Source organism: Opisthocomus hoazin, chromosome 18 (genome assembly GCF_030867145.1).
Source record: "Opisthocomus hoazin isolate bOpiHoa1 chromosome 18, bOpiHoa1.hap1, whole genome shotgun sequence".
Taxonomy (NCBI): Eukaryota; Metazoa; Chordata; class Aves; order Opisthocomiformes; family Opisthocomidae; genus Opisthocomus; species Opisthocomus hoazin.
Window position 1 is genome coordinate 8,706,356 of NC_134431.1, and position 23,471 is coordinate 8,729,826.

The 23,471-nt window shown below is 53.1% G+C and overlaps 1 protein-coding gene across 1 annotated transcript; it reads left to right on the forward strand.

Moving 5' to 3' along the window:
• Nucleotides 1-515: 515 nt before the first annotated feature.
• ADA (adenosine deaminase) lies at nucleotides 516-22,710 on the forward strand. Its single transcript, XM_075438836.1, has 11 exons — nucleotides 516-595; nucleotides 8,076-8,137; nucleotides 11,415-11,537; nucleotides 11,673-11,816; nucleotides 12,674-12,789; nucleotides 15,089-15,213; nucleotides 17,774-17,845; nucleotides 18,118-18,219; nucleotides 18,963-19,030; nucleotides 19,523-19,652; nucleotides 20,932-22,710. Exons 1-11 carry the CDS (start codon nucleotides 560-562, stop codon nucleotides 21,031-21,033), a joined length of 1,080 nt encoding a protein of 359 aa, XP_075294951.1. The 5' UTR covers nucleotides 516-559; the 3' UTR covers nucleotides 21,034-22,710.
• Nucleotides 22,711-23,471: the final 761 nt, after the last annotated feature.

Here is a 23,471-nt window from a genome sequence, read left to right on the forward strand (position 1 = left end):
GTGGTTCCACCTTCCAGATTTGCCTTTAGCTAAATGGGCGCGACTTAGTGGGTGCTCCAAGACCAAAAGCTCTGCGTTCTGCATGCTCAGTGGGGAGGAGCAGGACTTTTTGTCCCGGTGTCTCTCAACGATGCAGGCTGCCATGTGCACCTCCTGTGGGAGAGGAAGGCAGAGGGAGCAGAGTAAAACACGGCCAGGTTACTAAAGATAAGCAAGGAAACGCCGAGCAGGAGTTTGCGGGAGCTGAAGGCAGGCGTACGACGGACCCAAGTCTGCACAGCCACGGAACGGACCCGGGGAACCTCCGGGCAGCAGCTCCGCGAGCAGGAGAGCGGGTGAGAGATGATCGCTCCCGAGCAATTAAGTCCTTTTTAGGCGAAAATAAATACTGCCGCATTAGCTTAAGCCTGCGATCAAATCCGCCGATCGCATTCCGGTGCTGCGGGCCGAGCCCTCGCGGGGCGGGGCAGGGGGCGGGGCGCGGGGCGGGGCGGGGCGAGCAGGGCGCGGAGCGGAGCGGGGCGGCGGGCGCGGAGCGGGGCAGCGGCGGGGCGGCGGCATGGAGCGGGGGCTGTGCGTCTTCGGGGACCCTAAGGTGAGGTGGCAGCGCTGCCGGAGGCGCCGGGCCGGGAGCCGGGCGCGTACCGGGGCCGAGGCGGTGTGCGCCGGGGCGGGCGCCGGAGCCGAGCCGCCGCGCACGGAGCCGGGGCGCGAGTCGGAGCGTGGCCCGGGGCGCGGCGGCTGAGCCGGGAGGGCCTGCCCTGAAGTCCCGCTCGGCGGTACCGGGCGGGGTCTGCGCTGCCCCGGCCCGGTGCTCCCCGCAGGGACGGGCGGGAGCTGCCCCGGTGCCCCCCGGCATCCCGCCCGTTGTCCCGGCATCCCGCCCGTTATCCCGGCATCCCGCCGCCGGCGCGGTGCTGGGGCCGGCTCCCCGCCGAGGGGACACCCCCGCGCCCAGCCAGGGTCCCTGCCCCGGGGGGGGATGCGCTGGGGGCCCGGCTGGGCACGGCGGGGGAGAGGCAAGCGCGGAGGGGTCCAGCCCTGTGACCATTGCCTCGGTCCGCCACAGTGAATGGTTTCTCTTGCGTTTTTTGTTTGGTTTTGTTTGAGGGTTTGGTTTGGTTTTCTTCTTTTATTTTTTGGTGTTCTGTTGTTGTTTTATTTTCTCTTAAACATTTAGTTCAGTTACTCCTCAGATACCCCAGATACCGTCTTGGTGACTCCTGTCAGAGGGTGCTACCATCTTTCGCTCTCACCACACGCTGTATAAATACATCTCAAGATCTCAGATAGGCTCATACAGTAACAACTTCATTAGTCAGATTATAGCAGAGTTGAGAAGGAAGAAGATGAAGCCGATGTGGTGAGCAATAACCCTGCATCTGATGGCAGAGCGCTGCCTGTGCTGCAGGACAGCTCAGCTCTTAGGTTGTGGTCCCGGTAAGCTGGCATACGGGGACCGGCTTCTCTCTGCCTGGCTGCCTTCGGCCTCTGGCACTGACTGCCGGGCAGGGCTGGGTGCTTGGTGGGCAGCGAGTGGCTGGGGCAGAGGAGATGGAGAAAAGTGATGCGAGGGTCATGGTAGTCTCACTTTGGGAGAACCTGAGTGGTGGCAACTGTGTGCAGCTTTCCTGGGGAAGAAGGTTGCCTGCAAAAACCCCAAAGGCTTTTTTTTTTTTTGCTTCTGTTTGCATCCTGTAGCACTCCCAAACCACTTATTTCTCAGTTTGTGCTCACACCAGGAAAGTCTAGCATACTTGGAAAGGCCTGTGTGCACGGGCCTGATTCATGTTTCATTCCATCACTACGTGAGGTTTACTCCTTGAGGAAGGTGACCCATGCAATAGCGGGCAACCCTTGATCCCAAAATCCAGGGAATGTTGACATCTGCTAGTGGTTAGAGCTTTTTTTAAGGCTACTTCAGTTTTGGGAGATGTTGGTGTTTCATCAGCTCTACTGAGAACAAAAGCTGCTGGTTCACCCCAGTGATTTTAAACTTCTGGCTGAGAGAAGCACATTAAGTTCTGCTTTCACTTGTGCTTCTTCCTGCTTTTCCAGTGCGTGGGAGAGTGGGATGCTGAAGAGAGAAACCTAGGAAAAACCATGCAGGGTTTGACCGCTAAGATCAGGCTTCTGTTGTCTGGTTGCCAGCAATTATGAGACTGGTTTTCCTGAGTCAGGCAGTCCCTTTCAGTCCTGTGAACCTGCTAAGTCAGGCTTGGGGGAAAAAAAATGGGTCTGAAGGCAGTTAAAGAGCCCTATTCATTGCCCTGGACCCTCTGCCATTGGGAACCATCAGTTTTGTGTTTTAGAGATGTTTCTGGTAAAGGGAGCAGCTTCCAGCCCCAGCTGAACGCGGGGCCGGGGCTGCCTCCGCGTTTTTCGGGAACTCGCTGACTCCCAGCGACTGCAGCGGATGCACAGGGAGCTACTGGGGCTGCCGGAGGGCGACTTTGAACCCTGCTTATCGTAGGCCATAAAAGAGCGGAAAAGACTGCCATTCCTTGGACGCCGACCATCAACCTCTTCCCTCTCTGCTCCACAACCAGAGCAGAGACCGCATCCATGTCCTCGCTCGCTGCTGGCTCCTCTCCCCGTGGGCCAGCCCCAGCCCGGGGGCTTCGGGACACGTGGCTCTCCCTCCTGCAGCTCCCGTCTGCCCTGAGCCGCGTTGCGGGGAGCGGGATGGGAATGGGGGCTCCTGGGGTCAGGCCCGCACCCTCCCAGCAGCTGGTGCAGCTCTGCCCCTGGATACTTGTTTCTAGAATCACCATCAGGTCACGCTGGGCAGGGGTTCTTGCAAGCCCCCCCCGGGGCACGCTGCATGTGTCACGGCATGTGGGGGTCTGTCCCTATCCAAAGGGAAGCAGTTGTCTCCGACGGGCACAGGAATTGGGAGAGGTGGCCAGAACTGGCTGTAGCTGCGTGTGTCCCCGTCAATGGTTGGGAGAGCACTGGGTGACCAAACCCGGATGGCCCCAAAGGTGCCCGCTCTGCTGCAGAGTGCTGGCTCTACCCAGGGGGGTTTGGCTGGGCGTCCTGCCCTGCTCCCTGTAACACCACAGCCTCCCCCTGCTCGAGACAGACCTCCCCGTCTGCGCCAAGCTGATAGCACAGGTATTGGCCTTGGGTACGAAACTGAGAAGAAAAAAAAAGTTTAGAAAGGTGATCCTTATTGCGGGGAGTGCAAGCGCACAAGGGTGTGCTGAGGATGACGTTTTCTTCGGCTCACCCACTTCTCATGCACAACCCCTGGCTGTCTTGGCACGGGTCAAAGCCTGGTGCCGGCGAGGCTGCACCAAGCTGAGCCGTGCCTCAGGCAGTGGTGTGCGTACTCACACCCCCAGTGACCCCTGCGGGCACGCTGTCTGGTGACCTTCCCGCCTCCGCTTGTCAAACGCGATGGCCGTAAGAGGCTGGCTTGCTGCCGCTCGAGGTGCGAGGACTCTGTTCCGGCCGTGCGCGGGTGCGAGGTCGGTGACAGCTCGGGGAGAGACGTGGCCCTGCGTCCCCGCAGGAGCCATCCCCGTTGGGGGGGGGACACGCAGAGCCACCATCTCCTATTAACGGCACCAGGAGCCTTGTACCGAGGTCGGCGGAGGCTGAGCGGTTGGTGCCAGGAGGAGTGGTACGAAAGGGAGCTCCGCATGGGAGCATCCTCCTCCTCAGCCACCAAAGCCGTGTGTCGTGTGAATGCTTCTCTAGAAAGCAGGAGCACTTCCTGCGACGGAGCAGTACGTCGTGTCGGTCTCGCAGTCTGTGACATTCCTCTTTTAAAGGCTCAAACCTTAAAGCATGTGGCAGATTCGTCTCCGAAAAGCGTTTGTGAGTGTTGTCAGGGTTGTGGATAATACTGCGCCTCTTCTACTTCACATCCCTCTTGATCCGGTCCCACCTGGTGCGTCTAAATAGTGTTTGTGGTGAGTTTATGATGAGGAGAACTCGGGTCCTGGCACCGCGCTTGCATAAAACCGGTATTTGGGCAGCACCGTTCTTGCTTTTTGCAGTGGGTAGCACCTGCCTTATCTCTTCTTGAATTTTGATCTCTACTAACGTTTTCCTGCCACATGTATCCAACAATTGACAGATGACAGCTGTGATTACTCTGTTTTTCAGTTATTGAGATCAATAGAGTGAACTTTAAATTGCCACCTTTTAATGTGCTGATAAATAATCCTGGGCAAAGTCACTGCTCAGGGTTTTAAAATGATGCAACTTTAGCGGCTGCCTGGATTATCTATTAACATCTGCTGGAAACCATCGAAAGAAGAGGTGAGATGGGTGTTACTTTTACCATGGTGTTAGGGATGACTTTGTTCATTGAATATATTTTTAAAAAGACCCTAAAACCACCTAATACAGAAATTCCCTCAAATGCATTAGCCTGGATGGTTCTTTTTATACCACATAATGGGCAAACTGAGCAGTTAACTGCTCTGCCATGGTCTGCTGAGCAAACCGTAGAGTAATAGAGAAAATCTGTTGGTTGACTGTAGCTGAAAATACTTTCAATGTTTGGTTAACTTTTCCCTCTTTATTTCACTAAATTGAAAATAATCAGACTTGATCTTTGAACAGAACATTTTTGTTGGAAGTACCTCATTTTCTGTTTGAATTTATTTTTGAAGCATATTCATTTTCAAAGAAAACATGACAATATTTTCAGAAAAGTCAAGCCAGAGCCCTTAAAACTTCTCCTTTTTTTTAAGCTAAACCAACTTGCTGATAACTGCACTAATGAGTCACGTGCTGTGCCTGAGCGAAAACTTGCATTAAAATGGAAAACGCTCAGTTTGCTCTGGTGGCCTTGCTGGGGATTGTCTGTGCTGAGGGCGCACAATTTGTGGCCAATTATGTCTTTTGAACTCATCCCTCTGGCTTTGGAGCGCTCTTCAGTGAAGCTCAGAGGTGTTATTGAATTGCGCTATGGTTTGTGGATGCACTGGCCATTGGTCAGTGAACTCGCTCTCGGCTGCAGCGCCGTGGAGGTGCCGGAGAAGGGCTGAAGGGTGGCTGCACAGAGTTGGTCCTGAGGGCCCTCGCTGCAGCTGGGGGAAGAGCAGAGCTTCTGCCCCGGGAAAGCGCTTGAGACCTCCTCTACTTTCTCGTTCTTCACCAGAACAAACGTTGCCACGTGCAGGTTTGCTGTGAAAAAGGCAGGCAGCGCTGGTTCCGGGGTGGCTGAAGGCTCCTCTCTGGTGCTGGTGCAGCCTGTGGTGCCACTGGGGTCCTGGACCAAGTATCGAGATCCCTATTTAATCTGTGTGTGCAGGCTTCCTCTCCAGATAAACTGGAGGGCTTGGGGTGGGAGGCCACGAGTGTGTGGACCTCTGTGTGCCGAGGAGCAGAGCCAAGGAAGACGCACTCAGCTCCTGCGTTCACATTATTTCTGCTTGCTCAGGCATCGTCTCCTGGAGCCACGGTTCAGAGAAAGGTCTTTCGTCTTTATCTGGGTACTTTCCTTGACTTCAAGCAAGGTCACGTCACCCACTCCTATCTGGAAAAGTCTTGTGCTTTGTTTACCCAAAACAAACACGCAGGAAGAGAGCTGCAGCGTAATCTGCGGCCAGCAGCCGCCCCCGGACCTGGAAACCTGCGGGGTTTGCGAGCGAGGCGCCTGGGGGAGCTGAGCCGCTTGGGGTTTGCCTCTGCTGATTGCACCCTTATCTGGGGCCAGCTCTCGGGGGAGACCCTTGTAGGCACAGACCTTTACTTCTTCACCTGAATGCCCCTTGATAATCTAAATAGCCTAGATTAGTTCCCAGCTGCAGAAAACAACCTCCCAAACACTGATCTTGAGGAACCCCACAAAGTTTTGGGATGAGTAGCATTGCACAAGAGGTTTTTAGCACTTGGTTTAAGTCCCTCCAGACCCAAAGAAATGCATGATGGTGGAGGAAATCTGTTGCTGGTGCTGGAGATGAACCTTGCTGCTTTACAAGCATCTCACCGGCAGCAGCGGCAGAAGGAGGTGGCTTGCATGAGTGAAGGAAACCACTGCATTTGCTTTCTCATTGATGGCAGTGTAACGTTGGGATATTCTTGCAGGAAATGCTTGGGAAATATTTGGAGTGAGAAGACCCCAGTAGGTTCAAGTTGCTTGGGTTGCTTGGTTTTTATATCCAGCATGAGTGAGTTTCAAGCCTGCAGCTCCACCAGAAAGTGACCTTGAAGGGCTCTTGAAAACCTCAAGGAATGGATCTTGCATGGTTTTGAAATAGGAATCAGAGCTCAAGAGTGGAAAACATGCCAGGCGGCCACATCTGGCCATGCAGATCATGTCCAGACTCTGTTATTTTATCTGCTGCTTCTCGGGACATTTAGTCCTCATGAGCAGGATTGTGTAACTCGAGGTGGGGGGCAAGATCAAGTTTTGCCCTTTTAAAATCTTCATCCCTGTAGATTCAGATCGTGTCTTAAGGGTAGGAGAAGTGACAGGTATATCTTTTTACAACCTGCTAGTAGGGGGGTCAGTGGGGATATTCATGACCCACGGGCCAGCTGAGTGCGACAGTGGGGGGTCACTAGCTCAAGCTGCCCTGAGCCTGGCACCTGTATTTTGCATCCCACCAGTGCACGTTTCAGTGGTAGCTTCATGGGCCATCCTACACAGGTGGCCTGAACCCAAGCCCTGTCCCACCCCAGCAATGGTGGTCTTTCGCAGCAGAAGCGGTCAATGACAACCCTGGCTGTGAGTCAGAAGATGGGTGTCTCTGCCTGCATGGCAGGCATCAAGGGCTGCGGGAGGAGATGGGGATGGGAGCGAGCTCATGGGCATCAGGGCTTGTCCCAGAGACGGGCTTTGCCAGCTCTGCACCAGGAGCTGGGCCAGCGGCGTCGAGCTCACGTCAGCTGCTCGTGGATGCCTCACAGGAGAGCGGGAGGATCTTGAGGTGGATAATTATGCATTGCCTTGCTTGTAGAGACAGCTTACTCGTTTTGCTTCCAGCTCCTCGTAGTTATTGTTTGATACATACCCTGATGCCAGAGGGTTTGTGGATTTTAATTAGTAACCCTGGGTGGTTTAGTTGCTCATGCAAATATCCAGTCGTCTTCTGAACCCTACTCAATTCTTACCCTCAGGATCCTGCAGCAGTCATCTACACAAGAAAATTTCAGTGTTATAACTGACAAGAACTTTGTGTATTAAGTTGCTGCTCTGCAGTTTCAATGAAAAAATAAAATTAAATTAAATGTGTATTTTGTAGGCTATTCTGTTGCTTAAAAGAAAACAGTTCTGGAAATACAAAGATTTAGCTGAAACGTTTTACAGCTAATATTTTCCTTCTCAGTTTGACTTCCAAGTTACATCTGTCATGTTCCTCCAAAAGCCCCAACTGCCTAATGGAAAAAGCTTGCTTTTGTTTTTCTGGGGCTCTTTCTCCAAAAATCTGTTGTTTCAGCAATAATCAGGAATTGGGGCTTCAGAGTGAAGAGATCTGGGTTACTGTCCCATTTTTAATGAGTAAAAATTCAAGTGTTTTGTTTTTAAACCAGCTTGTTAGCTCTCCGGGGCAACTCTTGTTCTTTTTATTTTTTGCAGCACTTTGTACCATGGGACTGACTCCATGCTGAGGATTAGAAAGCCTGTATGCTCTGATAATACCAAGTAATTAACAGTATATCAGGAGCTGATTCTTGGAAGTGAGTCAAAGGTTTTGTGTAATGACTCTTAGCAAATTAATTGATGCTTGGGTGTCTGTGGATTCAAGGAGCAAGCTGGAAAGCGAAGGTTCTTGGTCTTGGTTTTTTTCAGTCTTCCCAAACTCCAGACCATGTGAGCTAAATAAGGATGGGACAGTTCCTGAAGATTACTGGAAACAGAATAAATTTCTAAAGACCTGTTAAATGTGTGAGCTACAGCAGGAAAAAGAAAATACTTAGACAATACTTAGATATTGAAAAATAATCTTTATAATGAAGGTGTTTTAAAAATGAATGTTTTTGTGCTTCCTTGTCATTACTTTGTCCCTGTATTGGCCACATTTATACCTGTGTTAGCACCGGCTGCTTATCTCTAAACTTTTGCTGCAGCTCTAAGAGCACCTCATTGATTTCTCGTTATCTTATTGCAGGTCGAACTTCACGTCCACCTGGATGGAGCCATTAGACCAGAAACCATCTTGCACTTTGGCAGGTGAGTTATGAGGGGAAGAAACTCTGGGAGCTGCAGTTCAAAAGCATCCTCCCTTCTGCCAGAAGAGCTTGTGCAGGCAAAGGCTGGGGAAGCTCTCTCCCTTGCTGTGCAGGCAGTGAAGCCGGCTGGGCTGGTCTCGTCTCTGCATGGACCGGTCCTCTGGCTGCACGGTGTGAGGATATTGAGCACTTCCCAAAGTGCAGCGTTGCAGCGGGGCTGCACTAATAGCAGGAGCGTGACCAAGGTGGTCGTCGGTCCTGCGAGCTGGGTAAGCTGAGAGGAGCCACCGTGAGAAAAGTACAGAAGACGTCTCCTAAACTGAGCTGTCTGCCTTTGAGGTGTACCCGGGAAGCGTCAGAGTCAGTGCACTCACATTTCTTTTTTCACATTCCTCATTGCAAAAGCAAGTGAAATGAAAGCAGGCTGGGAGCGTCTTCTCAGTGGTGGTGCCGTGCCATGGTCTTGGGAGGAAAAACCAGCTTGGGTGCTGGTCCCTGCGCTGCTGCTGTGTGCAGCCTCTGCAGCGCAGGCTGCCTGCCCGGTGCCTGTGGTCAAGGAGTTGTGCTCGTGCAGGGTGACCCGGGAAAGCACTTGGCAGTGACTTAGAGAGGCTATTTCCTTGACAGAGCCCACATGCATCTTCTTGCTCCAGTGTAGCTTGCGTGGGAAGCACCAGGGGGAATGGTTAACTGGTGTGAGGACCTGGCTCCACGGTTGTAAGCAAAGTAAACTTAAGACTTCTTTCAGCTGCCACTATTAAAAAGCTAATGAACAATAGCAGATGCCCTCAGATCAACAAAGTGGCAAGCTTAAAGATTTTGAGAGCAGCTCTTAGGCACAGCTCTGGACCTGTGGGGAGGAAATCTGTTCTGAGGAGGGTGGAAAGTGGTTCTGGCACCCTGTGAGCCCAGCAGACTCCAAGGCAATGCGATCCTAGGGGGAAATGCTCTCTCTAAAGCAGCTATTTCTGCAGGGAGCGGCCATACATTTCGCAGTGCAGTCAGAGTAAAGAAGGTGGATCAGAGATGTCCATCTCGTGCGTTGCAGGACATTGGTGCAGCGAGCTGAGTTGGGGTGCCTGCTGGCTCTGTCCATGCCGCTGGTGGGCTGCAGGGCTGGGATAGAAGTCCCAATGGACAGAGGAGTCAGTTCTGGCTCCCTGGGGCTCTGCTGGGTCCCTGCTGCCAGCAAAGGACAAATGCTGGTGTAGTCCTCCAGGAGGGCTGTGGGAGCTCTGAAGCCCAGGAGGCACCAGTTGTCTGAGGATCCTGTCCCTCACTCTTGCTTAGGACAGAAACCTTCGTTGCTGAAGTGTGTGCCGAGTTCCCTCTTATTTTTAAACAGCCCTGGCATCCCCCGGGGCTGGCAGCCCTCGGGTGGAGCGAGGCTGTGCTATTCACAGGCTCTAAAACTAGCCCTCACACAAATGTGAAAGCAACAGGGCAGTGCGGGAGGCTGTGGGGGACTGCCTTAATAACCTCACCCGGGACACAGAAGGCTGCTTGTGGTCTATTTCTAAAGGTAAAGAGCTGGAAATAAATTTGCCAGGTGGTGGCTGACTATGTACAAATAGCCTGAAGCCACTGGGATGCACAAGCCCCCTTGGGCAGTGGCTGAATTCAGCTTTTTTTAGAGACTTTGGCTCCAATTCTGTCAGGTCTGGTTCAGGTTTGCATCCCCCCTGCCCAGCCAAAGGGTTTAGAGCCATGGCAGACCCCTCCTGGACCTGGGTGTCCCCAGGAGAGGTGCCCTCTCCGCGGTGGGACAGAGTGCGCGGTGCTGCCCGTGGCTGGAGGGAGCTCTGGGCAGGACACCGAGGTGCCGGGGGGCACGAGCATGTTCCCCTGGGGCGGCTTTGCTGCGGGAAGGCTGCCAGCTACCAGGGGGGTTGGACTGGGGGAGCAGCAGCTCCCAAAGCCACGCTGGGAAGATCCGCCAGAGCCCCTCAGCTGGAGACCTGACTCCAGCGTCCCTGCGCTGTGGATCATCCCAAAGCGCTGCTGCTGCCGGCTGTGCGGAGGCAATCCTACGGGAAGCACATGAAAGAGGTCAGGGAAACGGCTTTGCTGTAGCAAAGTTTCCCTAGGCAGGTGGAGGAAGACGCAGGCCGGTTCCTGGAGCAGAAAGTGATGTGTCAGTGCCATGGAAAGGGCATGGCGGGGAGGAAAGCTGATGCCTTTGGCGGCGACGAACGTCCCCTGCCGAGTGCCAGCAACTTAATCTGTGCAGATTGCATGTGAAGGCTGAGCGTGGGGCTGGTTTCCCTCCTGTGGAGCAGGGAATGAGCAATGTTTACTGGGCGCAGGAGCGGGGTCGTTTGGGCTGCTTCCCTGCGGATTGCTCATCGGGGTGGCTCCTGGCATCGGCACGCTAAAGCTGTCTGTGGTGTTTTATCTCTATTAGCAGAGAGACCCATCAATCAGCCATAATCCATTGTGGCAGGAAAGAGGATTAAAAACAAGTGTCTAGTTATTATTCCTAATTTAGGTTGGCATTCATGAGCAGAGTGACAGCCTGTGTGGTCGGGGTGGTGAAGCCTGCCTGGGAAGCGTGCAGCATCCTCGGCTCACAGCCCCCTCGAGCCCAGCTGTCACCCCACCGGGGACACCTCCGCCCACCCAGGACTCCACGTCTTCTAGGGACAAACAGCTTCTTCCCTCTTGGAAGAGTTTAGATGGGCTTTACCATCTCTGTCCCTTTGGTGAGAGCGGTTGTTGGGACTGTCATTTGCTCCTGCACGGGAGGTGACCCCGTCAGAGAAGATGCCACCATGATATTGGGCTTGGGAATCAGCTCGCTCGCAGGAGCTGCTCGCATTAGACCCATGACCCGTGACACTTCTGCATGTGTGATCCTGGGCCTGGGAGCATCTCCATGGTTTTTCAACCCTTTGAGCCTCCATAAGTGGAAATTAACTTTTCTAAAGAATTTTGGCAATTATGCCACTAAGACTAGGAGGTGCCAAGAAATAATCCAGAGCCCATTTAGATGAACTCCTTCTTCAGCTTAAAATGTGCTCTGGCTCTGTTCCTGCCGGGTCAGTCTGGGCTTGTATTTCAATTTGTTTGTGCTTTGCCTGTATTTTGGATTGCCTTCCTCCCCGCTGAGATTCAGGGCTGCATCTGTGAGGAGATTCTGGAAGGACAACATGTGCCGTATCTTTTCTGTGAAGAAATGGCATTTAGTGCTGCCAGCGCGGGGTGCGGTTGCCATACGAAATGGACTGAATAAAAATGCGATAGCCTTCCCTCTCAGTAACACGTGGCTTCACTTTCAGGAAAAGAGGGGTTCCTCTCCCTGGCAGCACTGTTGATGACCTCCTGAAGCATGTCAGCTACAAAACACCGCTGACACTCACCCAATTTCTAGAGAAGTTTAATTACTACATGCCCGCCATTGCGTAAGTACTCCACTTTTTGCTTCTTCCCCCTCAACACTTGGCAGGACCCCTTGGCTGATTTTGCTCAGCCTGGATGGTCACCTTGTCCATGCTCCGGTCATGCAAGGGTGATGGGTCCCGCTGCCATCCCTGCAGGGGTGACCGCGAGGCGGTGAGGAGGATCGCCTATGAGCTCGTCGAAACGAAAGCAAAAGAAGGCGTCATCTACGTGGAGGTCCGGTACAGCCCTCACCTCCTGGCCAACTGCCGCGTGGATCCCATCCCCTGGGGCCAAACCGAGTGAGTGATCCCGCCGTGCTGGGGAGCCGGTGGGTGGCTGGTTAGGCAAGGAGAAGCCAGGTCCCTCGCCGGCAGTCAGTGTGTGTTCAAAGTCTGGTGTAACCAAACCTTCTCTCTCCTCCAACGCAGCGAGCACCGGCATGCTTCCACCTCTCTTCCCCATTGATAGGTTTTTCCACTTTGTAATGTCTCTGTGTACCGCCGTGTTGTAATGTCCTTTGCTTTGGGCACCGAATTCTGCATGTGTGGAGCAGCTGCGCTCAAACTTCTGGCTGTAGCTGTTGCTTCTGCAAGAGAAAGCAGCGTTCAGATGCGGATTGCCTGCCCGCAAAATGTGAATTTGAGCTGGCGGAGATGATGGGCAATGTTGGAGGGGACTGGTGATCCAAGCCCTGCTTTACATGTCGGCCCCTCTGTGCTGTATGCCTCTGCTTACCTCAGTGCTGGGCTCTGTGGCCCCTTGCAAAATGTGCCGGGATGGGTGCTGAGTGCTTGGGCTCGTCCCTGCCCGGCTGCAGGCAGTTGTGTGCCCCAATGAGATGCTCTGGCAAAGAGTGGGTTCCCCTGCTCGGGCAGGATTGGCATCCAGTTCCCCGAGGCTTTTCTAAATCTTGCTGTAATCTTTGCATGCTTTTGTGCCCGACATCTGGCAGATCTGGGCATGGCATGGGTGTACCAGGTGCTCTTTGGCTCTGGGCGGTCTCGTCGGGCTCCTCTGGATGTTAAGGCGAGTGGGACGCCGGGCAGCCTGGGTTTTGCGTGGGGTGTCCCGTGGGGATGCTGGGCTGGACCTGCGGCTCCTGCCTGCTTCCCTGGCGGCTATCTGGCCTCTCACTGATGATTTTTCTTCTCTACAGGGGAGACCTCACTCCAGATGAAGTCGTTAACCTCGTAAATCAGGGACTACAGGATGGAGAAAGGGATTTCCGCATCAAAGCCAGGTCTATTCTATGCTGCATGCGCCATATGCCAAGTAATGTATTGCAGCTCCCCTGCTGCTCTGCTCCCCTTCCCTGACGCGTGGCGGGGGGTGACATCCCCTGGGTTCAGGTCCCCACAGAAATGTGGGGAAAGCCCCGGTCCCACGGCCCTGGGTCCGATGCGGGACCAGACAGTGCTGAGGAGGAGCAGCTCTTTCCTCTGCTCCCTGACCTGTGGGGAAAGGGTCTGCTGGATGCGAGAGTGGGGGTCTGTGGGTACAACCAGTGTCTGAAAGGTCTTGCTAGTGAGGCAAAGCGGGCTGGCTCTTCTCTCCTCTCCTGGGGGAGGTGTGATTTCTGCTCATACCTCGCTCCCTGCCTGAAGGCTGGAGCTCTCCTTGGGCCAGTTGAGGTCGTTGCCACAGCGAGCAGTTGCATCTGCTGTGGCTGTCTTGTGGGTCCGAGAGCAAATGTCCGCGGGAGGAGGACCAGGCGTGAGAGCTCACGCTTTCAGTGCTTGTGGTCACGCTGCTACAGCAGCATACTCCTTCATCGGCCCGGACCGCGGGTCAGCCAGAGAATCCAGTCCGCTGGCTGGAGCCTCTGCTGGTTTAAGATGAAAACATGAGTAAAATGTACTTAAATCACACACATAAATTATTTTTTATAAAATCAGCAGCTCTGAACTTCATCAGTAACAGGTGCTGTGACATAGAATGGGGAGAAAACCCAATTTCCAGTGTTTCATTGGGCTGCTGAGTTCTGTGAGCGTCTTCCTCTAGGGAAAGATGCAGTCAGAGCGGGGTTGTATGGCATGTAGCTGTCTCATATGAAGACTTTGTTATGAATATCTTCATATCTCACAACAGTTTTATGTAGGCTTAGTAGAGTAGATGGCGGAAAGATGTTTGCTAATGAGCACGTGGTTAATTTGTGTCTAGAAAAGAGAAAAACTCTGTTCTTGGAAACTGGGAGATTTGAGAGCGGGGTGTTTTCCTGCCTGCACAATCAACCCTAAACAATACTTTGAAAACTTGTCTCTTAAATTTCTGGTTTCTAGGAAAAAACCTTTTTTCTTTGTAGAAACTAGAGAGCTGTAAGGCAGCGTCACACTTGTCTGCAGTCACAGTCCTGGCCACGGCACAGGTGGCCCAGGCAGAAGGTGGTGGGAGCCCCAAGGGCACGTGCAGCTTGTGCTTGCACCGCAGGAGGGATCGCTCCTGCAAGCAACCGAGCTGGCGTTCTCCTGCCTCTGTCCCAGGGCACCAACTCTTACCCAGAGCCAGTGATGCCCTGGATAGGAGAGTCTTCGGCACCGCATTGGGGTGTGCTGCACAGTGAGGAACAACCCTACAATTTATGAAGTGTTGAGAGAAAGGCGGAGATGCCAGCCAGAACCAGCTCGTTAAACTTAATAAAGTAATGGCTCTAATCTACTAAGTTGGAAACTGGTGAAAAAAGAAGACGAAATTGCACACATTTTTTTTGTGCTTGTATGATTTGGGGATTGTACAGAGCAGGTGCCTGTTTATTGTTAACACTACAGCTATCTCTGTTTCTTGGCCTTTTTGCTAAGGGTAAGTGCTGTACGAGCTGGTAGATGCATGTCCTTTCTCAGCAGTTATCTGTCCTGATCAGAGATAACCCTGAAGTAGTCGTTGGCCATTTGTTACTTTACTCTGTCACTGACGCCAAGAGGATAAAACTTTGCAAGTGATAAAGGTCAGCTTCTGGGAGGCTGACCAGCCTCTTCCCACCAGGAGCAGCATCCATCATCTCGTCTGAGGGAGCTGTGGATGCTCTGCAAGCAGGGCAGGGCTGGCTGTTGTGCAGGGTCCCCTGAGATCCCCCCCAGCCCTAACTCCTCCGTGACACAGCACGTCCGAGGGGCTGGTTCCTCCCTTTGCCTCCCCTTGCCCAGCCCGGGACACGGTGACAGCTCAGGAGCGAGTTGAGGCATCTCTCCCATGCACCATGCTACAGCACCTGGGCTGTGCAGTTCACCTTACCTCGGGCCAACTGCAGGCATCACCACTCTTTGGAGGTTTTTTCTTCCCCCCCCCCCCCCCCCGAGTGAGCAGAAAGACATGATGAGAGATCTTTTATAGCTGGTAAACGCATTTGATTTCCCTTTCACTATTGATGGACTAATCAGTTGGCACTTTTATTTGCCTGAAGATGGCAGACCTTTCAAGGAGTTTGTTACCTTTCTTTCTGAGGGTCAAATTTTAGGAAAGACCAAAGAAAGTAGCTCTAGCCTTCTAGTTATAGGACCAGGGTTTATTTAGAAAAATGCTGAAGGTGCAGCCCTTATGAGTGCTTTTTCCTGATCCCTGGCGCTGTCTCTTCCAGGCTGGTCTCCGGAGGTGGTGGAGCTCTGCAAGAAGTATCGAAACAACTCTGTGGTGGCCATAGACCTGGCTGGGGATGAGTCCCTGAAGGTGGAGAATTCCTCTGAGCATAAGAAGGCTTACGAGGTTTGTTGAGTAAGCTTCTTAAAATAAACTAAAAGAAAAACATATATTGAGGGAATGTGCGTGAGGGGACACACAGTACGTTGTTCAGACTACCAACAGCTGGGATAGCTTAAAAATTCATTGCAGCTATTAAAAACATGCAGTTAAATAGCAAAAGTATTTGTTTATATTTCCAAACTGATTAATGGCAGGCATCACTGCTTAAACATGGCCTTATTCATGCTTTATATTGCTTAGACATGGCCTAATCCTGCCTGAGCTCCGTGCCTGGAGCTGGGCATGCAACCCTGTACCGCTGAGGGCATTGCGGGTGGCGTGGAGCTGGTGTCCCCCCAGCAGCACCCCGCTGCTGTCGGCTGGGGTCTGCCTCTGGGGCTGTGCGAAACCATGGCCGAGGGTGGAAGAGACTGGCCTTTCCAGTCTGCAGCTGGCAGCAATCACCCATAGAGCGGAGAAGAATCTGCATGTTTGAAGTGCTTTTATCTGATCATCTCAAATGCAAATGCTGGAATGGCTTCAGGAACCTGATCCGAGACTCTCAGTAGACCTCAGCGCTTCGAAGCGGCTGGAAGGGAAAGCTTTGTGCCCTGCTCTTCTTTGCTGGTGGGAGTTTGGGGTTGTTGGTCCCCTGCATCAGTGGGAGAGGAGGTTGTGCACCATCACGGCCAGAAAGGATGGTGGTTTGTGAGCAATGCTCAGGGCTGAAGCGACACGAGGCTTTCTTGGGGTCTTTGTCCCCATCATCAGGAGCCGACGCAAGGTCCGGCTGTTCTCCTGCACCGTGCGGAATGAACTGAGTGGCTATAAACTGAGAGGTGGGCACAGGGTTGTATTAACTGACAGGTGGGCGCAGCTCATCCTGCCCTGGTGTGCTGGCAGCACCCAGGTCCAGACTCCTCTGTCTGGAGGATGTGTCTTGGCCCCATGCTGGGGGCTTGCCCAGGCTCCGAGATGCTGAGGCAAACCCCGCTCCTGACCATCGGCCCCTCCTGGCCTGCGTGGCAGGGAAGTGCTGCCCCACTGCTGCTACGCTCCACGGGGTACGTAATGCGTCCAGGGAAATCGGAGAGACTCGTGATTCCCTTGGGCTGGGACAGGCACGTTCTGCCTGGGAGCGCTCGCGGCTGCTGGAGGGGAAGGGGCAGATAACAGCAAAAACTCTATGGTGGCTGCTGGCTGTGGAGGAGCACTGGGGCAGAAGCGTACGGCCAAGGATCCCAGGACCACCATATCCTTGGAGGAGAAGCCAAGGGAAGCACCATGTGTCCTTGGACAATTGGTTTGAAAAGGGGATTTCACCGCTCCATGGAAGTCCGTGGATGGATGTTAAATACAAGCTCCCTCCTGGATGCAGTGGATGGGGGGTCAGGCTTCAGTAGGCAGGAGTGTTGGTGGGATGTCCTGGTATCTGTGGTGTTCCAAATCTGTCTGCTTGTATCCCTGGCTCCTGCTGGGATAGCTAGGGATGCCTGTCATGGCGGTGGAGGAACAAGAGCTTCTAGTTTGTCTTCATCCCACGTAGAAACAAGTGCTGGTGCGAGTCTGTCTCTCTTCTTGGTCTGGTAATTTGGCCAGAGGGACTTTGTTATTTCAAAAGGTGTAAAAAAAAAAAAAAAAAAAAAAAAAAAAAAAAAAAGGCAGCTGTTTGGAAAAAATCAACAGTCACTTAAATGTAGGGAGCACAGAGTGCCTTCCAGGTCAGTGCACACAGGGCTTCTCTGTAGCTGCCCCAGAGAGAGCCTGGCCTGACCTTTGCTGCACCTGAGTGTGCAGCACATCAGGAGCTCAAAATTAAGTAACTGAAAAAAATCACGAGCGCAAAGCCCTGAAGGAGTGCCTGGGAAGAGCGTCTGCTGCGAGACAGGGCTTGCAGCCCGGCTGCTGCCGCCAGCTGGGTGGCCCTTCTCCAGCAAGCTGGGAGCCGGGCTGCCCTCGACGCTGTGTGGCTTCCCAAAGCCCGGGTGGTCTGCAGTCACCCTGGCAAGGGGCTGTGGAGACCATCTCAAAATTCCGCCAAAGCTGCACCCACAGGGTGCTCCTGGGTGGGCTGCCTCCGTCCCCAGCCCCTCACGGGAGGGAGGTGCTGGGTGTCAGAGCATCGCTTCACCTCTGCGCCGGGGGCTTTCAGCTGCTCCTGTTGGCTGCAGTGGCCAAAAAGGCCAAAAAGGTAAAAGTTTCAAGGACAGGAATTGCTGCAAGGTTCACGCAGAAGGGCAGGTGGGTGGAGGAAGGGGAGCTTCGAGCTTGTTGCTCTCTGGAGAGGAGGCAGCGGTGAGCTCACCCGGTATTAAAAGACCCTGAGGAGTCTGGCTGGGCTCCACGGGAAGGTAACCAGGCTTTCTACGTTTCTCTGCCTGTGGTGTTACCGAGCTCATCTCTCGCAGCCTGTGCTACAGCAGTGAGCATGCAACTCTTGGGGTGCGCGGCTTGTGGTTTGGGGGCTCTTTATGCAGAGCTCTGTTGCTCCCGCTCGCTGTGTCCTCAAGAGCGGTGCAGCCCAGGGCATTGCTGACCTTGCTGCGGGTGGTGGGACAGGAGCGTGTCCTCTCTTGCTTTGCAGGAAGCTGAAAGATGCGGGATTCATCGCACCGTCCACGCTGGGGAAGCCGGCCCGGCTGCCATGATCAAGGAGGTACGAGAAGCTCGGAGCAGAGAGAGGGGCAGGGGTGGGAAGTGCCCCTGCATCCCCTGCACTGGGGAGAGCAGAGCCCGTGTCCTCTCCGTATGGGTAACAGAGCAAGTATCGGGGACCCAGACACAGGTCTGGCCCCAACGGCTCAGCGAAGGATCTCCCTGGAGCTGGCTCACCAGTGTGGGCTGCACCCGTGGTGGGCAGGGATCCCTGGGCAGGCAGGAGCTGAGCTCGTGCTTGGAGGCTGTACGTGGTTTTCCCATGCTCTCTAGGCAGTTTATCTCCTGAAGGCCGAGCGCATTGGCCATGGCTACCACGTCCTGGAGGATCCTGAGCTCTACAAGGAGCTGTTGAGAGCAAAGATGCATTTCGAGGTAAGGATGTGCGGTGGGAGGGTGACAGCCAGGTAGCTGCTGTCCGAGTGGAAAATCAGCCCTCGGTTGGGCTGCGCTACAGCCAGAGACACGACCTGACCCCCAAACGCTGACCATGTGTACGGTGACGTTGCCATTGAACCTGGATGACTAAAGCTCTGCAGCAAAAATGGTGGGGACAGCTGGCTGTTTGCTGGGATCTTTGCTGCAAGCACAACAGCTTGCAGGAGGTGTGTAACAGAGAAATGGATTCTGTGCTGGCTGAGGATAAATTTTGGGCAGCTTGTTCGCTAATTTATATACCTCAAGCCTGCAGGCTTCTCCTCCTGCAAATCCAGCTGCTGCACTGGAACCTGTCTGGGTGGAGGGTGGGAGTGCCTGGGAGTTACTGTGCATGGGCAGTTTTCCTTGGCTTTTCCCCAGAATGGTGTATCCAACTAATACATGGAGTATATATGTGCATACTTACTGCCAGTGGTTTCTTCGCCGTGGTTGACACATGGCAATGGCTGGCTGGCCATGGCAAATAGCCCACCGGCTCCTGCCGCTGTCACGCAGGCTGTGGGCTCTCTTCCGTGTCCTGGGACGTGCACCGCTCCATCGGAGCAGCGCTGAGGGGCAGCTGGGAACAAAGCTCTGAACCTGTATCTGGCTTTACCAGCGTGCTTAGCTATCTGTGTTCACAGCTGGGGTTCAGATCTGCATGGCTGACTCTGGATCTCGTGTTTAACTCCCCCAAACAGGTCTGCCCTTGGTCCAGTTATCTCACTGGAGCATGTCTTCCGGACTTCGGGAAACACCCCGTAGCGCAGTAAGACTTCTCAGTAATGTGCAATCTTAAACTGATCACCCCAAATCCTGGTTATTTACAGCTGCTTTATTGTTTTGCAAAGGTAACACAAATGTAACCACTTAGAAAACATGTGGTATATCCTCGCCCTTTGGCGCGGAGGGGCCGGTGCAGCTGCAGGGGGTGCGGGGTCCCTCGGGGGGGCTGTCCTGTCCCTCCTGCCCCTGCTCTGCGCTCCGGGGCGTGAGGTCCCGCACACCGGCCGTTAGCCCTGGGTTGTGGGAGAGAGCTGCGGTTGCCGAACCTCTAAGGGATGCCCCGCTCCTCTCCACCGGAGAAGCCGATCGGTGCGGAGCGGTGGTGAGCCGAGCCGAGCCCTGTGTTTGTGTCCAGCAAGGCAAGCTGCCCGGACAGCTGCCACCTCTTTGCTCTTACTGCGCTTCGCCCCGAGGAGCGCGCGACCAGTGCCGCATCCAGGGTTTTACCCGCCGGTTCAACCCAATTTCCTTACAGATTTAGGAAGGATCGCGCTAACTATTCTATCAACACGGATGACCCCCTCATCTTTAACTCCAATATTGACAAGGATTACAGCATAGTGAAGGACTACATGGGCTTCACTGAAGAGGAGTTCAAGAGAGTGGTAAGTCGGTCTCGGCTGGGTGCTCTGCTGATGTCCTGGTGCTGCCCACAACAACAAACTGTTTTTCTTTATAAGCTGAAGAATTTTCCATGGAAATCAGAAAATCCTGCACTGGCTTTGTAAGCAGGCGGCTGAGGGGGGCTGGGCTGGCTGGAGGGGTGCTGGCAGTGCTGCGGGGAGCTGGGGGATGTGGGTGCAGGGTGGGCTCTGCGGGGGCTGCGTCACCGGGGCTGGCAGCTTCGCGCTTCACGGGGAACAGTTCAGAGTGGAAATTGTCCACTGATGTCCTCACAGCAGGTCTGAGCAGTAAGGCAGGAAGGTGCCTGTTGCTTTTTTTTTTTCTGGGTTTGGAATTGCAGGTAGGTTATTCCAAGGCCTGGCCCAGGAATTAGCAAGACTGAGCAGGTTCAGAAGTGCTTGCAGTTTTGGCGTGTATAACATGAGTATGCAACAACAGAGCTGGAAACAAAGTGACTGGTGGCTTCGGTTTTGGCACACACAGTCATTTATGTGTCTTGATTACATCCTTGACTTTCTAATTACTCACCCAAGATGGAAAGACAGGAGAATTGTTGGGACTTTGATGTAACTGCTTGCCAAGCGAACCTTTCCTGGTTTGCGCTGAGAGTCGTGCTCAGCACTTTCACCTGCGTGGCTCCCAAGATATTTGCTTGGATTGGGAAGTGCAGGATGCGCTTTACAAGAGAGCATCAGTCCTGCTCTCGGCTCTGGCTGGAGGAACAAGTCCCCTGCTCCTCCAGACATCACTCTCTGGGTCTGGAAGGGGGAACAAGGGCAGCTCTGAGCTCTGGGGTCCTGGATACGCGGCTGTTCTGCTGCCAGCTGTCCTCTTCTGCTCTTGGGAAGACCAGGCTGTTCCTGTGTAATAAAATAAAGGTCGAATGAGCAGGTAGCGTTGCACAGCCAGGCTGGGTCCCAGCAGCAGCCCATCAGGCTGCCACCACCGCTGTGCTGGGAGAGGCTCTTGTCCAAAGGGGAGCCGGCAATGTAGGGACAGGTCTAAAGCACGTATCCTAAAAACTCCAAAGTATTGAAAGACTTTTGCTTTGTGCCTGCGTCGTTCCTCTTGGGACTGTTGCTAGTGATGGCAGAGCAGTTGCGCTGTAAAAAGAGGCGGTGGAAATGCATTTCAGAGTGGAAACTTTACACTCTCCCTCACCTGCTGCTGCTCAGAGCCAGATGTTGCCATGTGCGCAACCACGTGTTCATGCCTGATGTGTCTTAATGCCTCCCTTGTGTTCCCCCTCTGTCTCCCCAGAACATCAACGCAGCTCAGTCCAGCTTCTTACCGGAGAAAGAAAAGCAGGAACTGCTGGACACACTGTATGAAGCCTATGGGATGGTCCCCAGCGCATCGTGACCCATCCCTGCGAGCCAGCGTGCAGCGGTGGCCCTTCTTCATGCGTGCTTGACTCTCCTCTGTGCTAGTGGGAGCACCGGGAGAAGGTGCCCGGAGCTGGTGTCTATGACTGGCACCCCTGTGTTAACCCTTACCGTGCTAACCAGAATCAGGCTATCACATACACCTACCTATTGCCCCAGCAAACTGTCTCCCAAATGGATATCCAGCTTCCTAACTTGCTGTTGTGCAAGCAGACCAAAACTGCCTCCTGGCCTGACTCCCTCCTCCATCTGCCAGGGTTTCTGTACTGCAGATGAGAACAGAAGAACCTCCCCCCTCTTCCCCTGCTTTATCTGTCCTGCCCCGCTGATGTGCCTAGCCCGTGTCTGCAGCGCAGAAATAACCACCTTTAACTGTGACTGTGGCCTGGGTTAATCTTCACCTTTCTAGGAAAAGGTGTGTTAGTGCTGGCAGGGAATGAGCAGGCATTTCGGAATCAGAGGCTTTATTACCATCCCTGTGGGCAGAGAGATTTGTTCACAGCCATGTTTACCAAGGGTTAGTCTTGTACTAACAAGACTGGAAGAAGAGCAAGCTGGAAGCTGATGCTCTTGCCTGTGCATAGGTCTGAAGGACTTTTAAAAAAAAAAAAAACAAAAAAACAAAAAACAATTTTTTTTTAACTTTCTTTCTGGGATAAGGACTCCCATGTATCGGGCTCCCAACGTCCCTGCTGCAGAAGCGCGCATGTTGGGCTCAGGCTCCAGCTGTGCTCACAGCTGGCCATGATCGTGCTCACATGTGCATAGGAAGTTGGAACATGATTTTACCATTTTGGGCCAAAATTTGCCTTCTGGGACTTTTCCCAGTTTTGTACTCATGCTGGAGAATTCCTGTGAACTGCAGTTTGCTCTTCCTCTATCTTTGTTTAGGACTTGGAAAAAACATGATTGATCCCCTGTTTTAACCATCTGCTCTCCACTTGACGTAATCTTTAGACATTTAAAACTAAATAAGTAAATTAATAAGCTAGGGCCCAATGTCACATGTTGACTCGGGTCCCATCCGAATCAATTCTCTCGCTCATCCACAACACTGGCTAGAAGTCAGATCTTCAGTTTGGTGGAGAATTTATACAGAAATACTCACCAAAATTTCTAAGCAGTTTTGGTGTATCATAGTATTTTTACTAAGTATGCAGTAGAGCCGTGCATCCAGAGAACAGACCATCATTTTCTTACGTGAGTGCGTGGTGTGCGTTAGCATCCCAGGTGTCTGCCAAGATGCTTGCTCCAAAGATACTATACCAAAAAGTTGCCTTTGACAGGGGGCCGTGGTCACCGTTACAACGGACAGCGTGTGAGGCTGCTCCAGTCTCAGCCAACAGCAACCGTGTCCTGGGAGTATTTCCATTCTTTCTGGGCTTCTTCTGAGTAAAAAACTCATCTCTTAAGTACATGGTGCATATATATGCCTATATATATATATAGCTAGCTAGATGGATATGAGAGAGTGAATTTCTTACTTTTATAAAGCAAATGATAAAGCATCACTTTTAAGAACATGACTGCAGTAAGAACCAGGCTTTTTTGGATAATTTTTCTCCAAAAACTGTTTCTGAAAGAGAGTTGCTTGTTTGGATTCTGGACAGTTGATTGTTAATCCTGTTTAATAAAATAACAAATTTATATTAAATGGTAAATCCTTTTGCCTTTCTGTTCAAGGGTGATTGCTAGGAACCGTGGTCCGTGTCCCACAAGGTGAGCCATCGGGGCTTTGGCAGCCCGATCCCTGCCTTCTCCTGTTGCCAGGTCGGAGTGCTTTGCCACCAGGGAAGGTGCCCTGCTCACTTGCTAGACAGGCAAGTTGGATTTATGGGTGCAGGTTGATCCAACCTCACGTGTCCTTTTCCCTTCGGTAATCAAAGGGACGTGTGTCTCAGTGCTGGAAGCGGCAGCACTATCATCGCGTACTCTACTTTTGCTGGTGTGTATCAAAAATAGTTTACAATATTTTTTCCCCCCGTCTCCTGAGTTTTGCAGTGTCAGTGGATGCTAAGAGCCCGGAGGGGTGCAGCCTGGGCTGCCTGGCTGTTGGACTGCACTGTCGGCTCGGGCAGGGGAGCGCTTGCTGAAAGACTTTCCGATCATTTAGTACTCGGTTAGAGTTCCGGGAGGTCCAGCATGCCCCTATGTTCAACTCAAATGGAGGGCTTGGAGCATCTGTGTGCTCAGTAACTTTGCAAGTCAGGATGTGGCTGGATTAAGCCGGTGCCCTTGGTCTTTCAGCACAACTGGTGACAGCAGCTGAGCTGGCTCTTTCTCTTGCGGGGGGAACCTGATGCCTCTCGCCTGTCCTCTGAAGGTAGCTGGCCAACAGCTCCCTAATCATCTGCCTAAATATAATGCTAGAACAGATATTTTCTGACCAGGGAGACCTAAGATTAGCCTGCATTT